At 43.2% G+C, this 16,681-nt stretch overlaps 1 protein-coding gene across 1 annotated transcript; it reads left to right on the forward strand.

Annotated features, from left to right (window-relative positions):
- Positions 1 to 11,583: 11,583 nt before the first annotated feature.
- On the forward strand, positions 11,584 to 16,239 carry LOC136645848 (opsin-5-like). The gene is made up of 4 exons (XM_066622276.1): positions 11,584 to 11,656; positions 13,380 to 13,673; positions 14,787 to 15,118; positions 15,796 to 16,239. The coding sequence occupies exons 1-4, from the start codon at positions 11,584 to 11,586 to the stop codon at positions 16,237 to 16,239; spliced, it is 1,143 nt and encodes a 380-aa protein (XP_066478373.1).
- Positions 16,240 to 16,681: the final 442 nt, after the last annotated feature.

The following is a 16,681-nucleotide window of genomic DNA, read 5'->3' on the forward strand; positions in this document are numbered from 1 at the left end:
GTTCTAAACCGGAGCAGAGCCAAATGAGACCTCGATTTGTACCATCCGGTGCTGGAAAGTTGGATAGATTTGGACCCTGAGGGCACAATCCTAACCCCTTATGTCCGTGCTTTCCAGCACGGACATAAGGGCAATGCAGCTCTGAGGGAAGGGAACAAACATTCCCTTAGTTTGAGGAGGCCTCCGTGAGCGACACCCAACTGCAGGATGCAGCACATGTCCCATTGGCGCTGCTATACCAGTGCTGGAAAACACTGACATAAGAGGTTAGGATTGCGTCTTTAGTGTCCAACTGTATTTTTACTTCTATGCTATGTGTTCTCTTCCAGTTTAACCAGTTACTAATCAGTAAGATGGTCCTCTTATCCTATGACTGCTAACTTTACTGAGGAGTGGGCAATTCTTTTATTTCACCTTGGTTTATCCAATCCTTGAATAAACTAAACTCCTTTTTGTTCTTCTTGATTAGTTGCCTGGTGTCCATTCATAGTGAGAGATTTGGCCTTCATAGTGAGAGATTTGGCCATGAATCCCCAGATCAGATCAGTCACTTCTCACTACTGTTTATTTTGGCTTTATGTAAGTAGCATTCTTCAGATTTGAGAAACACATTTTCAGATCAGGGAGATAGGTTTTTCAAAGTGGACTCTGTCTGGCTTCCCAGCCTTGGTGGTAGCAGTGGAGACCTACCAAATCCCCAAATATCCCCCAGGGGGAAAGGGAAGGGGGAGAGAAAGAGGTAGGATGGCTGTTGCTAACCATTAGGTCACATGCCCATTTCACCTTCTGCCTGCACTTCCCACAAATGCCTTCTTCCACCACAGGTCATCACATACCTTAACTGAGTACTGGTCAACACAGTGGGGCACAGTGCATATGGCCATAAATGAAGACACTGAAGTGAGCGGGCGGTGCTAAATCTATATGGAGCAAGATTGCCTGTGAAGCAGTCCTTATGAAAAACTGTTGGCATGCAAATGTCTAGATTTTTCTAGATAGGTTGAAAATACTACACAATGTGCCTGCCTCCTTTGTGTAGAAAAATTTTGTGCATTGAGTTTGTGGTCTAATATCATGCATCCCAACCTGGGGTATCGGCACCCCAGGGATACTTGCCAGAACCTTTAGGTGTACTTGAAAACGAATAATGGTGGGAAAAGGCAGGTCTGTATTAGAATGCCTTGCAAGACTAATACAGTTTATGGAAATGGGATGCCAAAGGGTATGCAAGTCAAAAAATGTTGGGAACTGCTGGTCTAAAACATTGTTTCTCATCTGTAATCCACAATGAGTATTTCTTCACTGAGAAGAAAAACAATGGAATTTTACTTGAGACAGGAATTCGAGAAACCTAAACCAAGTTCTGTCAGTTACTTGATAGAAATAAAATTTTGTTCACATTTGTTTTGAGTAGAATTATGACATGCCCCAAAGAATGGAAAGGATCAACATTTATTCCCAACTTTGTGCTGAGATACACAACTTTGTGCTGAGAACTCCTAATATTCCATAACAAATCTCCTGATACTTTCAGCTTTGGATGTTACAGTAAGTGACTTTGCACCATATGCCTCTGTTTTGACACTGGTGGTGTTTCATTTGCTTTGCAGCATGACCCTTCTCCTTCTTTCATCTCCCCAGATACAACGCAAGAGCAGCCATGAGAAGTTAGTGGTCTCAAAGGATGTGAACAACACCTTCTGCTTAGGTGAGATACTTCTTGCCTTTTCAAGGAGGATTCTTAGTGCTACAGAAAGCATTAGCAACTAGAGTAAATTATCTTGTTCCATTTTGAACTACTCACAGTGCATTACCAGTGAGAAAACGTAGGTTGGTGATGGAAGCTGTCTGATCTTGGAGTCAGGACATTTGGTTTCTCTCCCGATTATGCAGGCCTGGCTTCCAAACTAGCAGTAGCCTTAGGGTCCAATTCTGTCCACCTTTCTAGGTCCTATGCAGCCCAGAGGTAAGGGAATAAATCTTCCCTTACCTTTAGGAGGCCTCTGTGACTGCTCCCCCCCCCCCCCGCAGGATGGAGCACACACCCCATTGGCATAGCTGCATCAGTGCTGAAAAGTTGGATAGGATTGAACCCTTAATAAGGTCTTGATTGAATGGAACATTGTTCTAACAATCACAGGAGGCACACAGCCACACACCTGGCCTTCTTTTGTACCTTTGGGTGTCTTCTGACAGCAAAGCTATCTGCAAAAAGGGTAAATACTGCTATGGGTAAAGGAAAAGGCAGAAAAGGGGATGTTTTCCTCATCTTTCCATCTGGGGTGAAAGCAATTGTAGGAATTTTATTTATTCATTTATTTATTTATTGAGCTTATACCCTACCTTGACTTGATTTTAATATGTACTATGTTCAGGGCTTATGACAGACAGATGCTCAGAAAACACTGCAACTTTCAAATGCCTTTATTGTGCCCCCCACCTTTATCCAATAGCCCCAGTCCTGCCCGCAAGCTAGGGTTGCTTACCCTCCAAGATTGGCCTGGAGTCTTTAGGAATCAGCAACAGTCTCCAAATGATTCCTGAAAGTAACCCTAGAGACCCCCCTGGACCTTAGCAGGACCTAAATGACATTATATCATGTTGTGAAAGAAAAATATCTCTAGGAATAGTTAGAGATGTTTTGAGGGGGTCTCTCAAAATCATGAGCAGCTATAGTAGTGAATATGCACTCATATGGTAGGAGTCTTGATTTTAATTGTACTGTAGTTTGAACTTGTATGTGTGATTTGAGATTTGAGATAACAACAAATATGCCCTCCCAATACTTGGAACTTCTTACAGGTTGGCAACCTTCAGTCTCAAAAGACTATGGTATCGCGCTCTGAATGGTTGTTCTGGCACAGCATCTAGAGTGGCTGAAAAGGCCGATTCAGGAGTGACAATCCCTTCCACACTGGGAGCAAGTGCAGTCTGTCCCTGGTCTGTCTCCCTGGCTACGGGCCTTCCTTCTTTGCCTCTTTGCCTCAGTCTGTTGGCAAAGTGTCTCTTCAAACTGGGAAAGCCCATGCTGCCTCCAAGCAGAACATTCAGAGGCCAAGGTTTCCCATCTGTTGAGGTTCATTCCTAAGGCTTTCAGATCCCTCTTGCAGATATCCTTGTAGCGCAGCAGTGTTCTACCCGTAGGGCGCTTTCCCTGCACAAGTTCTCCATAGAGGAGCTCCTTTGGGATCCAACCATCACCCATTCTCACGACACGACCAAGCCAATGCAGGTGTCTCTGCTTCAGCAGTGTAGTTGCTCACTAACTGAACAGTTTCAAAGCCATGTACTGCTGAAGCAACAGAGCCAGAGACGGGAGGACACAGCAGCTGGCTGCTTCGCTCCCCCAAATGCCTTCTGTTCTCTGAGAATAATGCACAAGCAAATCCTGTCAAGAGCAAATGGTCAAGTCAAAACGTGCCTTCTTGAATCCTTCTTCACCATTTGGAGGTAGTTGCAAGAGGACAAAGGACACAAAGCAACTAGATAATGCAACCTTTAAGTTGCTTGATTTTCATAATTCACCCCAGCACTATAATATGCAATTTAGGTCATCCAAACTAAGGAACTGGAATATTGCAATCCTAATTGAGAAACACTTCTACATGCTTAACATGCTGCCTGGGCCGTCCACCATCAGAGCACCTCTTCTGCAGTCAAAAAACGTGATCTAGCAGTGCACATGTCACATGCTGCTGGATGGTCAGTGGGAAAACTGTAGCCTTCCTGTGCACTCCAAAGCAGTGCAAAGATGCCGCTGGCAGAGGTAAGCTGGTGGGGGAGGTGGGAGTGGGTGGGGATGTGGAATGGGGGGTGGGGGAAGCAGAGATGGTGGGGCAGGGAGGGTGGAATGGTATGGTGATGGTGGCAGGGGTTGGGCGGATTGGAAGGGATAGTTTGGTGCAATGGAGGCCACCGTATCCTAACCCCCTTCCTGGACTCACCCGTGCCAGCTATTTAGCTAGCACAGATCCAGATAGACTCTTTTACACCGTGAAGGCTTACCCAGGTAAGGAAATGATTATTCCCTTAACCTATAAGAGACCTCTGCAACTCACTGCATCAGGGGTGGGGTGGGGAGAGTAGGGCTCTGAGTGGTAAGTTGCTTTTGCATGTAGATGTCCTGCTACATTTATGTCTCTGGTCAACTTTTGACATCTGCTGAATGTCTCAATCCTCTTAATCTCTCATCCAGGAGACATGATAGCACATGTGTTTCCTTTGACTGGTTTGACATGCTCCCCAAAGAAAACATGATTTTCTACTGAAAAAAGTACAGAATAATGGGTTACCTTGGGTCAACTTTGATTGGGTCAACTTTGATTTTGTTCTTCCAAAGCAAAAAATATACTAAATACATTTTTAAAGTTCACAGGGCTACTTTGATTTGAAAATGAATGTAGTAGAACTAATCTTTGCAATGTACTTTATGAAGCACAACCAGTTTTTGCATTTTACAAAATGCAAATAATAATAATAATAATAATAAAACTTTATTTTTATCCCGCCCTTCTCCCTAACGGGACCCAGGGCGGCTAACAACATATTTAAAAAAAACAGATTTTAAAACATTAATACAAGCAGATAAAAACATTTAAAAACACACTACAGAGGCCATAAAAACAGTAGTCAGATTAAAAGAGTAAAAGAGCAGATCACCGAGGAATCAAGCCTGTAAAACTAAAAGATGTATAAAAAAGTTAAGAAGGCCAGAAATCAGAAGGCTTGTTTAAACAACAGTGTTTTTAGGCCTCGCCGAAAACTCTCAAGAGAGGGAGCCATTCTCAAGTCAAGGGGAAGGGAGTTCCATAATGTTGGTGCCACTACCGAGAAGGCCCTATTTCTTGCAGCCGCCCCCCGGACCTCCTTGGATGGCGGCACTTGCAAAAAGGCCTTCTCTGATGACCTGAGAGGACGAGCCGGATTGTACGGGAGTAGGCGGTCTCTAAGATATCCTGGCCCAGAGCAGTATAGGGCTTTAAAGGTCAAAACCAACACCTTGAATTGGGCCTGGAAATGAATGGGCAAAACTGTATAAGGTTTCTTTTTATACATTTTTCCAAAATGTATCAGGTTTCTTTTTTCTTATACTGTGCTGCGTGTTATGTTTTGGAGAATGCACAGGAGAGGGATACACAAGACTGAAGCCTTCCCACCTGCACCAATGGCTGTCGGGATGTCCATTGCACCAGGTAAGTCCAGCACAGGGGTGGAATGGGGAGGAGATGGACAGATGGGTGGGCGGTGAGATTGGCAGCACCAGCACATGCCTTATCCTAATTCCCTTCCTGGGCCTGATCTGCCTACTCAGATTGGTGCAGGTCCAAGTTGACCTACAGCCCAAGGAGATATCTGCCTGAGGAGACCTCCAGCAGCCAAAAATTCTCTGTGGGATGCAGAATGGCCTGTATCAGTGCACTGCATCACCATGTGGCAATTTAGTTAGGATTGGGCTGTAAGACAATTTATTCCGGTGTTTGGTAACTGAGGTGCAAGGCTGTGCAACCTGAATCAACTATATATTGCCTGCCTGCCTGATGGATTACTTCAAACATTAATTACCACTCTGTTGTGTTGAAAACAGCAGCACCATTGAAGCATTTCCACAACATTATTGTTGGGTAATCAGTGGGACCTTAATGGAGCAAATTCAAAATGAGATAATGTTGGAAGATGTGTGGGTTTTTAAGTTAGTTTATAATTGAACCCAATTCACAACTCTAATTTAAGAGGGCACACAAATCTCTAATGTCTGCTCCCTCTGGGTTTTGTAACGAATCTTCAATGGATTTGGATATCTGAAGGAACTATAGGGCATTAATTTTCCCTTTTATTATTATTTTGTAAAAATAAAACTTTGGTACTCATTTTCTCACTTTGTTCTCCCTGGAGCGGTATAAAAGGAAAGTTGGCACCACTGCTTCAGAGCAGCCTTCCATTAGAGCAAACACTGACAAAAAATTCCTTAGGGAAGCACCCCACTTTTCCCACTACATTGTGTGATGTGGACGCTGAGGAAACACTCCCTGCGAGACATCTCTTAGCAAGACGCAGCCCTGTCTGCAATCATTAGGATAATCTGAAGCCCATGCAATCTCTCTCTAGTAGTTAAGTCCATAGTTCTTCATTCAACACAGAAGAGGTGAATCTAGGGCAGTGATTGGAACTGCTGTGCATTGGCCGTGGAATTTGTGCACGTTACTGACGTTGAAGTATCGGAATGTGCAGTATCATTTATGCAGGGCTCTAACCTAGCCTGTTGGGCCTGGCTGGTTCTCCTCAGGACCTGAGAGCACATTCTATGGTGCACCCAACTCTTTGTTGTGGCGAAGAATTGCTATAATGGTGGACAAGCTGGTTTTGTTGTCAGCTTGTGAAATTTCCTGTACCTAATATTCTGGCAGGCCTTGTCACTGTCAGTTTCTTGGAAGTGGGTGAGACAACCCACATTTTCTGGTGCACTGTTGGTGACCAATTTTCATGCTATGCTTTGGTTTGCGTTTCTTGCTGCTGTCTCTCCCTCTCTCATTGTGTAATTCATCTTTGAGATGTGGCACTTTCTTTTTTTGATGATCTCAGGTTTTGTTTTTAGTTTTGTGATATTTTAATCATTTTTGCTAAATAGTGTGTTTAACTTGTATGCTGCCCTGCATAATAATGATGGGGTAGAATTTTATTTTAAAATAAATGATCTTCTGCCTGAGGAATCCCAAATACTCTTCCAAATTGCCCTAGGAAGAAAGCTTGAAAACCATTGGCTGAGCACAGTTGTTCCTTCTCTTAGACAGTGTCTTCACTATGTGGAACCAGAGCTTGCAATGCAAACAGTAGGATGACTAGTAGAGAAACAAATTAAACCTTTGAAGTCAAGGACATTGCAATGCTAACACCACCCCAAGAAACTTGCAGTTATTGGAGCACAAAGCATACTAGAAAGTGCAACCATTTGTTGTGTGACTATGAGCCCAAGCCAATGTGTGTCTACTCAGAAGTAACTCCCATTATATAGTCAGTGGGGCTTAGTCCCAGGTAAGTGTGGATAAAATTGCAGCCTAATAATAATAATAATAATAATAATAATAATAATAATAATGAATAACTCGGTATGTATATACTGGCTTTCTGGTCATTGGATTACTCCTCCGACTTTATTCAAGGTGGTTTACATAGGCAGGCATTTCTAAATCCCTCAAGGGGATTTTTACAAACATAGAGGTTCTCTCTTTCAAGAACCAACCACATTTCAGAATGGATCTTCCTGGCTTGGTCTCACTTCTGGCCTCCAGTTCTCCCATGCAGGCTGACAAGCAGCCCCATCTCTCACATGGAGGGCAGCCAAGACGCTTCTTGCTCACACCCAGAGCAGGTGGAATCACTCTGCTGGGCTTGTCAGCTGCTTCAAGGTCTTGCCATTCTCAGCTGTTCAGGGAGCTGCCGGTGTCCTCGAACTGGCAACCTTCTGATGTTATCTTCGGGCTAACGGAGGCTGTACCCTCTAGACCAGACCTCCTGCCCTCCTGCCTATGCCTTATTTTCAGAACAACCTCAGTTTATTCCCATGTTAACTGTGACAGCATATTATATAACTGTGTCAGTGTTTCTCAATCAGTGATACAGGTACCACCAGTAGTACTTGGGGTGGTGTCTGGTGGTATTTGGGGGACCCATGGACACCTGCTGCCTGGCAGCGAGACCATGAATGCAACACAACAAACAGCAGTAGGAGGCTCAGCTCCACAGGCAGAGCTCCAAAGCATGCTTTTCTGCACTTGGAAAACCCCTCCCATCCACCCTGAGCCTCTTACTGGTGTTGTGTCACATCTGGTTTCCTAACCCAGAAGTAACAGGCGATGATGGCAATACTTTGAATAGGTGGACCATGTGAAGTGGTACAGCGGAGGACAAACGCTGAGAAACACTGAACTTGGTTATGTTTTGTACTATCACATTTTTAAGTCGTTGGCTGCTATTCCGATCATTTCTGAGCCAGGCATTGAAATGGAATGTATGGTACAGCATTCTGCTAATTCAGTTCGCCATCCTTCTAAAATTCATTTTGCTTGAATATTGGTCTGAATGAGACTGTTTGTTTGATAAACAACAATGGTTCTCATACATAAAAATCTTGTGAACATTCATGTGAATGTGTTTGTGCAACTTTGGCAGCAAACCTACTTTCATTATATACCCATATTTCCCCTCTCCCACTTATTAAAAGTATTTTGTTTTGCAATTTGCTAGTGATTATAGCTGATTGTGTAGGTAAGCTAATACATAAACAAAAAAGCAGAGCTTGCCTCTATACCATAAGAACTGCTGCATCATTAGTACAGCAGAGTTTGGCTGCCATGAATGAATTTTGCTTGAATTGTGTGCTGAACGGAATACGTGTGAAATTCAACCATGAGTATTCAGGTCCATCTGTCACAAACAAAGATTGCAAAGGTACCTGGGCTTTATTTATTTGATTTATACTCTGCCTTTTTCCCTGAAGGGCACCGAAGGTGGCTAAAAATCAGAACATTACAATACTAGATAAAATAGAGATAAAAACATTATAAAAACAATAAAAAAACAAACAATATAATATTGGGTTTTTTTCTTTTTTTGTATGAAAAGTCAGTTAGAATTCAAAATTCAGGTTTCCCTCCAAAACCATTTAAATTTTAAAAAAGCAGGAAGGGCACTTTTGTTTACAATGCTTTTCAAAAGGAGCAACAGAAAGGGCGAGGAGTTGAGTATCCCTATGGTTATATAAGAGCCAGGCCCTTATGTATATAAGACCCCCAGTCTATATAAGAGGCTCCTGGGGAAAAACAACTGAAGCCAATTTGAGCAGGGGTGGAGCTCCCATGAATCACCTTGACCTCTCAAATGAGGGAAAAACACAGTATCAAAGACATGGCCAGCACTGTCAGCTTTAACAAATTGATCACCAATCTGAAACTGGCTCATAGGGTTGACTGTAGCTGACACGGAGTTTCATTTCCCGCACTCCAACTTGTGTGCTGCAGCCACCCCCAGCCCCATGCTGGATATGGGGGAGGTCAGCCTGCCTGTTCCAGTATGGGTTAGGATTTACTATATAAAGCAGGGGTGGGCAAACCCCGGCCTGCAGGCCATTTGCAGCCCTTGAGGTCCCCCAATCTGGTCTTCAGGGACCCCCAGTCTCCAATGAGCCTCTGGCCCTCCAGAGACTTACTGGAGCCTGGCCTGACGCAACCGCTCTCAGCATAAGAGTGACTGTTCGACCTCTTGCATGAACTGTGGGATGAAGGCTCCCTCCACTGCTTGCTGTTTTATGTCTATGATGCAGCAGCGGCAGTGAAGGAAAGGCTGGCCTTGCTTTGTGCAAGGCCTTTTATAGGCCTTGACCTATTGCAAGATCTTCATTCATTCATATAAGTTCCTTCTCTAATATATTCATTTACATAAATTTATTCAAATTTGAAATGTTAATTAATTCTTTTTTTTTTTTCCTGGCCCCCAACACAGAATCAGAGAGATGATGTGGCCCTCCTGCCAGCAAGTTTGAACACCCCTGCCCTAGAACTACAGATAATGCCCACTCTTCTGTATTTCTGGACTGGGTCCGGGAATACTTTATCTATAAAAGAGAGATGCATTCTACAACTAGGTGTTCTATGATTAAAGTCACAGATGGCTGACTGTCTAAATGAAATGATGCAGGTAAGGAAAGACAAATGGAAGGAATATATGTTCTGAATAAGACTACCTGGAGTCACATCATCTTAACATTCATGCTGTAAATATGATGCTTAAAGTTCAATTGAACTCAGAACTGCACTCTGTCTCTCAGTATTCTGTCTCTCACTACTAAGATATTGTGGGGACTGCAGCAGAGACTTAGAGAGTCCTGGAATCTACACAGAGGAAGAACTCAGTATATTTATTTTGCAGGAGGTGGTCTGCACTCCCTGTGTTTCAAGTAACAATGCCTGCTTTCAATCACCAAGCTTAAAACAAACTTAGGGTCCAATCCTATCCAACTTTCTAGTGCCAAGGCAGCCACAAAGCAGCCCCAAGGTAAGGGAAGATTTGTTCCCTTACCTTGAGGAGGCCTCCATGATTGCCCCATTGGCACGGCTGCACCGGTGCTGGAAAGTACTGGGCCCTAAATAATTTTATTCAAGGTCAGCGTATACCCAGGAGCTTTCATTCAGGCTTCTGGCTCTGCAGTAACTGACAAAATGATGAAGGTGTGTCCTGAACTAGTCTCCACAGAATCTCAGATAAACCAGCTCTTAAAACCATCAGATGCATTTGCTTTTTTGGTAATCAAGTAAGGGATTTTCCCATAAATGTTCCTTGGTTGGGAAAGCGATCTAAGGGCCCAATCCTATCTAATTTTCCAGTGCTGGTGCACTACATCCTATAGTGGGGAGGCAGTCACAGAGGCCTCCTCAAGGTATGGGAACATTTGTTCCCTTAACTCGGGGCTGCATTGCAGTTGCACCAGTGCTGCAAAGTTGGATAGGATGGGGCCCTAAGGCATTTCTCTCCCTCTCTGTGCTGCAACTGAGAGCCCAATCCTGAACTGCCCGGGGCACATGGCTGCTGCCGCATCCTGCACACCCAAGGCAGACTTTCATTCTCTTCCCCCAGGTAAGGTGAGTAGCCCTACAATGGGGCTACTAGATTCATGGAGGTAAAAGCCACCATGTCAGGTGGCGAGCCCAACATGGAGGCTTTGGATCAGGTGGAGCAAAACTCCACCAGTCCTGCCTCCCTTCCTCCCCACTCCCTCCCTCCCGGCATGCCTCCCCCTGCCCTCTCCCTGCCTCCCACCCCGTCACACCTCCTCCCTGCCTCCCTCCATGCCCCCGCTTACCTCTCTGCTGCTTGGCAGTTCGTGTGACTGCTGAGCAGTGGAGTCTGGGCACCTGCCCAGTGCTAGCCCAGCGCCAGCCAGCGCTGGGCTAGCACTGGCACTTGCCCGGCATTAGGCTCACAAAGGTGCCTTACGGCATGTTTGCGACAGTGCGCACTGGCAGTAAGCCGCAGCGCAGAGCTCAAGATTGGGCTCTGAGGCTCCTGAAGGCCAATATGACTCTTTAACATTTGTAAGCTGTATTATTTTTTGAATCTACAATATATAAACAAAATGAAAAAAAAAACACCAGAAAATGTTTAAAGGCTGCTCCTCACGTGCCTCATGCAATGGGGATGGCAGAGTGGCTGCTTAACAGCATTGTTCAAACACTGAGCAAAACCTTCAATTCCAAAATAGCCTCCTGTACAGCAAAGCCATGGAAAGGGAGGAGAGGAAGGGGTGGAGGAAGCAAATCAGGCTGCAACTCCGAAGCAGTGTCCGTATCTGATTGTAGTTGCTTGCCTCCCAGAAGAAAGAAGAGTACACTGCCCAGACGTCATATCTTTCACTCTCACAGAGCATGTGGGAGATAAGAAGGAAGTTTTCAGGCTTAGAATTTAGATGCAGTCTGTCCTTAGACTCCCTGCGTGACCCTAAGGAAGACTTGCAGCCAAGCTACAGAGTAGCCTTTCCTCTTCTACACAGTTTTTGTCTTTGTTTCAGAACCTTTGCCTCTTCAAGAAGAGGACATGGAGGAACACTACCTCTCCAAACTTCATCCAATAGTGGACTATGGAGCAGGTGTGTTTCTGCTGATAATAGGTAAGTTCTGCTTCTAACCTGCATGGTGACAAAACTTACAGTTTAGCTGCTGTAAGGCAAGGTCTGCAACTCTTAAGCTGTTTTGTGTTTGAGATGAACTTTCCAGATTCCTGTATTGTGGTCTTTAGTTGTAATGCCACTTTATCTTTGGGGAAGTGGGTTAAGTATTTTGGATGTTTTGTATTCCTTAGTTGATTTTTCATTATCAAAAGCATCTAGAAACTGGGGAATTGCATAGTTGACAGTTTCATGCTTTACAGAAAATAACAGCCACAGTCATTGCTAAGTGACTTAGCAGATGGACTCAATGTACTGTACTTTTATATCAAAACTAAGCGTTGATAGGTATCATTAGATGTGTCTGGATCATGTTTCCAAACTGCAAGAAAGCATGCTTCAGTAGCCGCTGACAAAGACCCCCCCCCCCATCCTTTTTAAGCTCAGTCTCTCTCAGTAACTTTCTTGAAACACACACATACCCCTCCCTTCCCAATAAATTAGAAAAAACTTCCCACTTCTCCCCTCCCCCCCCATTCAGAGCTAGGGAAGCTCAATGACGTGCCCCCTGAGGCAACCCAAGAGCTGTGTCTCCTGATGCTGTAGTCAGCTGGTCCATTGCACAGGGTCCCTGCTTTTTTTATGGCTATTTTTAACAGAATGGAGGCAGCTCTTCCTGCTGCCTTCCCAGAGCTTGCTGATGCAGGTGTCCTGCTTTTTTAAAAATTGAATGTCAGTCACCCTGCTTTTTCCCCCTATGAATTGTAATGGGTGTGTGGTTTCTGCTTAACTCAGTGGCTGTGCTGGCAAAGAAAGGAGCAGCACAGAAAGGCAAGGAACTTTTTGAGGTTTCTATCAGGCTCTTGACAACAAGACTAACTGACATAGAAAGGCAAGAGATTTTGGCTGCAGCACAAAAAAAATGTTCGCCCCTAAATTTCCATCTTAACAATACTTTTGGTAAACAACCAAAGTACCTGACCTTCTTAGAGTGCCCCTTTGCAAGGAGGGCTTTTACATTAGCCGGATGCAACGTGTTGCCTTCTAATGACCTACTTGGTAGGTTTAGAAATGCCCCGAAAGAAGAACCAGTTTGCAGTTGTGGCCTCAGAGAGGTAGACTCTCTTCCACACATTGTTATGCGCTGTGCTTTTAATCAAGTGCTCAGAGACCAGCATCTCCCCTCCTTGTCAGGAAACAAAAAAGGTCTCTCTGAGATCACCTCTTTACAACTTTTGCTAGCAGGTGAATTCGAATTCGTGACCCTTCCAGTTGCTAAATTTTTACATTTGAGCAACATGAAACGGGCTAAGCTGCTGGTTCTAAGCAACTAGGAGTAACTGTGTAAGCAAATTATTGTGTTTTAACCCTTATTTCTTATCTCTCTTTTAACATATACCTTCATACATGACTGTTTGGAGATATTAGTTGTAAAACTATATGCCTAATAAAGGTTTGTTGTATGTTGGCAAGGAACTTTTTCTTTTTACTTGTTGGGTCCTTGTGCTTTGTTTTCGTACTTGTTGGGTCTGGTGAGGCTCTGTCTCTCCTGACTGCATGTCACTGTTGGATTGTGACCATTGCCTGGGTTTATGAGACTCCTTATGGTCTTCTCCATCAGACTGTACCTTCGTCGTGTAGACTGTGTCTCATAGGATGGTACACAACACTGATTTATTGGCAGATTATTTACTTCTAAACCAAACTGTTATACTTGCTCTTTCAGCAATTTTGACTATTCTGGGGAATTCAGCTGTCCTGGCTGTAGCTGTGAAGCGCTCTTCCCATCTCAGGTCACCAGAACTCCTTACAGTAAACTTAGCAGCAACAGATCTTGGAATGGCTGTCAGCATGTACCCCCTGGCCATTGCTTCAGCCTGGAACCATGCTTGGCTGGGTGGAGATGCAACTTGTGTGTATTATGGTCTGATGGGTTTCCTCTTTGGTGTCGCCAGTATGATGACCTTGTGTGTGATGGCGGTAATCCGTTTTCTTGTAAACCATTCATCAAAGCCTTCTGGTAAGTAACTAAAAATAAAGCAGTGAGTGCAGCAATTGCCCAGCTCTAGACTTTGCATAAAGGATCTAATTTGTTAGATGGAAATTTTCAGACAGAAAACATCAATGTGGAAATAATCAAGATGTTAAGTGTTATTATAGTAAGAAAAGCTATACTGTCCAGCAGTAAATGATGTTAGCAGTACTGTGAAAAACACAACTCATTCATAGCAGAATTGAGTTACACAAAGAGCTTTATATGTATTGCATAATAAAACAAGAGAAGCAGCCGATCATAGCTTCTTTGGCAGGGAGACATAACAAAACACAGTATATAAATACTGTTAATAATAATAATAATAATAATAATAATAACTCACAAGCCATTAAACTGGGAATAGTTAACAGCTCCCCCTAATGGTGGCATTATACCCACACCCACTGCTCCTCTTCTTGCTCACGTGCTGTTGCTGTTCCAAGAAACCCAAACTCTATCTGTTTGGATCAGGTGAACTCTAAACTGAAATTCAACCAAAGTTATATTTGGTAGAATACAGTGTTTGAAATATAGCATACACTTTAGAGGAGTTAGCACTATGATGTTGCTGTGAAATGAGAATGACAGCCTAGATTGCGTTTGCTATCTGCCATCAGTGGCTATTCACCTCTGCATACAGATGGAAATACTTGGACGTTTTTGCAATAAGTAATCAATAAGTGATCTACAAGTTGCACGGAGTGCCGTTTCTGTATAGGTATCTCTACAACAAGTCCCCTGATGGTTTCTTTTTTTTTTTTTTTTGGTGGAAAATGAGATTAGGAAATTAGGTGATTAGAAGAATATGAGGAAAATCCTTCCAATTTTGCATAGACATACAATAGATCAAGTTATCTAATGATGTTGCACAACTTTCTTGCTAAGAATACAGTTTAGGCAGAACAAAACCCAACACCAAGCTTAATATATCTTATAAAATGCACTCAATGCTGTAACATTTCTTTACACTGAATCATGAAATGGTTTTTGAAAAACGTGTTAAAATATCTGCTTTTGACAAAAGATTGTCTCTGGAAAAGTTATAGATTTAATGTGATTGAAATAAGGTTGTTATACATCTTTAGGTATATTTTTCAGGCATTAAAGTCAACAGGAACATTGTAGGTGTTTCTATTGCACTGATCTGGCTATATGCAGCATTTTGGGCCATTCTGCCTTTGCTGGGATGGGAACATTACGGCCCAGAACCATTTGGCACCTCCTGCACCATAGCATGGAACCAGTTCCACAACTCGCTCAACGGGTTTTCCTTCATCTTGAGTATGTTCATTCTGTGCACTCTTCTACCAGCAATGACCATCATCACCTGCTACTTGGCTATAGCTTGGAAGGTTCATAAAACCTATAGACAGATGCAGAACATCAAGCAGATTTCAAATGCTGCAAAACTGGAGAAAAAGTTGACACTGGTGGGTAACTTGCTGTGTATAGATGATATATTTTTACAAGGGATTGGAGTATTTCTTTCCTTAGTGTTTCTGTAGTTCTGACACTGATCTTGTATGCAGAAAATGCCCATTGTTCATTCAAAAGGGTGATAGAGTTTGAATGTAGATAGGAGTGATTGTATGCAATTGCCTTCATATATGGTTTGGGTAACAACTGATCTATGTCACATCTTTCAAATACGGAAGAACAACTGAAATATTATTTGGTACTTGTTTGCATAAACAAGTTGTTCATTCTGCTAGCTTAGATTCATGATGAAGCCATGTATTGCAAGAAAAATATGGGTTCCTAGATGAAGCACACTGATTGTATGTTTCCGTTTTATAAAACACTAAAGACCTGATGTGGAAGAGTCATTACGTAATAAAAGAAGCAGCATTGGCACCTGATAAGATATGCTGTTCTTAATTTCTGTTCTTAAATTATCTTGCACTGCTTATGGCATGTCTTACTTCAGAGGAGTCTGCTTGCTGCTTTTTAGGGTGCAGAAATGATACAACTACAGATTACTTATACTAAGGGAATAATTTGTTCTTGTTGCTTATTGCTCAGGAAGGACATTCTGCCTTCCTGAGCAAGAAGAGCTAAAGACAGTCAAGAAGAACTAAAGACTGACTATGATGGTTCATTTTTTCAGATGGCTGTACTTGTCAGTATGGGATTTCTTGGCGCATGGGCACCATATGCTGTGGTCAGTTTCTGGTCAATATTTCACTCCAGTGACTCAATACCACTCTTTGTTACATTACTACCATGTCTCTTTGCGAAATCATCAACAGCCTACAACCCTTTCATTTACTACACCTTCAGTAAAACTTTCCAGCGTGAAGTTAAGCAGCTCCTGTGTTGTCACGGCCGGCAGCTTCATTTCTTTAACACAAGGGACTCCACTGAAAAACGGGTATCTGTAATGTGGTCGGGCAGGAGCAATGTACATATGGGTGTTTTTTCTATCAAAAGGACAAATAATGAAGTTCCAGATCAACAAGCAGCAGCAACTACCTTTGAAAATGTGGCACTGAAGGCAACTGCACAGGAAAACTCTATGGAGGAGAGCCAGTCCATTGGTATTGCACAATAAACTGCTTTGAGGATTTTAATGAAGGATTTCAAAGATTATTTTTTCAAACCTTACCAGCAAGAAGCAGAGGACATTTAAGGACTTTCAGCCTATGGACCAATCAGTGCATGCAACAGTCATTACTCTGGCATGGGAAGCAAAAATGCAGTAAGGAAAACTTTGGTCTACTTTGCATATTTTTATGTTACTGCTGACTATACCAGATCTCAGCTGTGCCTGAAAAGAAACTGCCCAATTCTATGCTTCCTGGAGCCCCAAATGGCCACTGCTGTATCCTGCAACTGCCAGGAAGCTGCCAAAGGAAAGTCCCAGGCCCTGCAGTGGGGTATATTAAATCTGCACCAGCTCCTTTGCCAGCACAGACTTGAGAAGCTCCGTGTTGGGCTTTGAAGCCTGACATGGAGGATAGGATCTGGCAGAGGAGGCCAAATTGTTCCTACTG

Source organism: Tiliqua scincoides, chromosome 1 (assembly GCF_035046505.1).
Source record: "Tiliqua scincoides isolate rTilSci1 chromosome 1, rTilSci1.hap2, whole genome shotgun sequence".
Taxonomy (NCBI): domain Eukaryota; kingdom Metazoa; phylum Chordata; class Lepidosauria; order Squamata; family Scincidae; genus Tiliqua; species Tiliqua scincoides.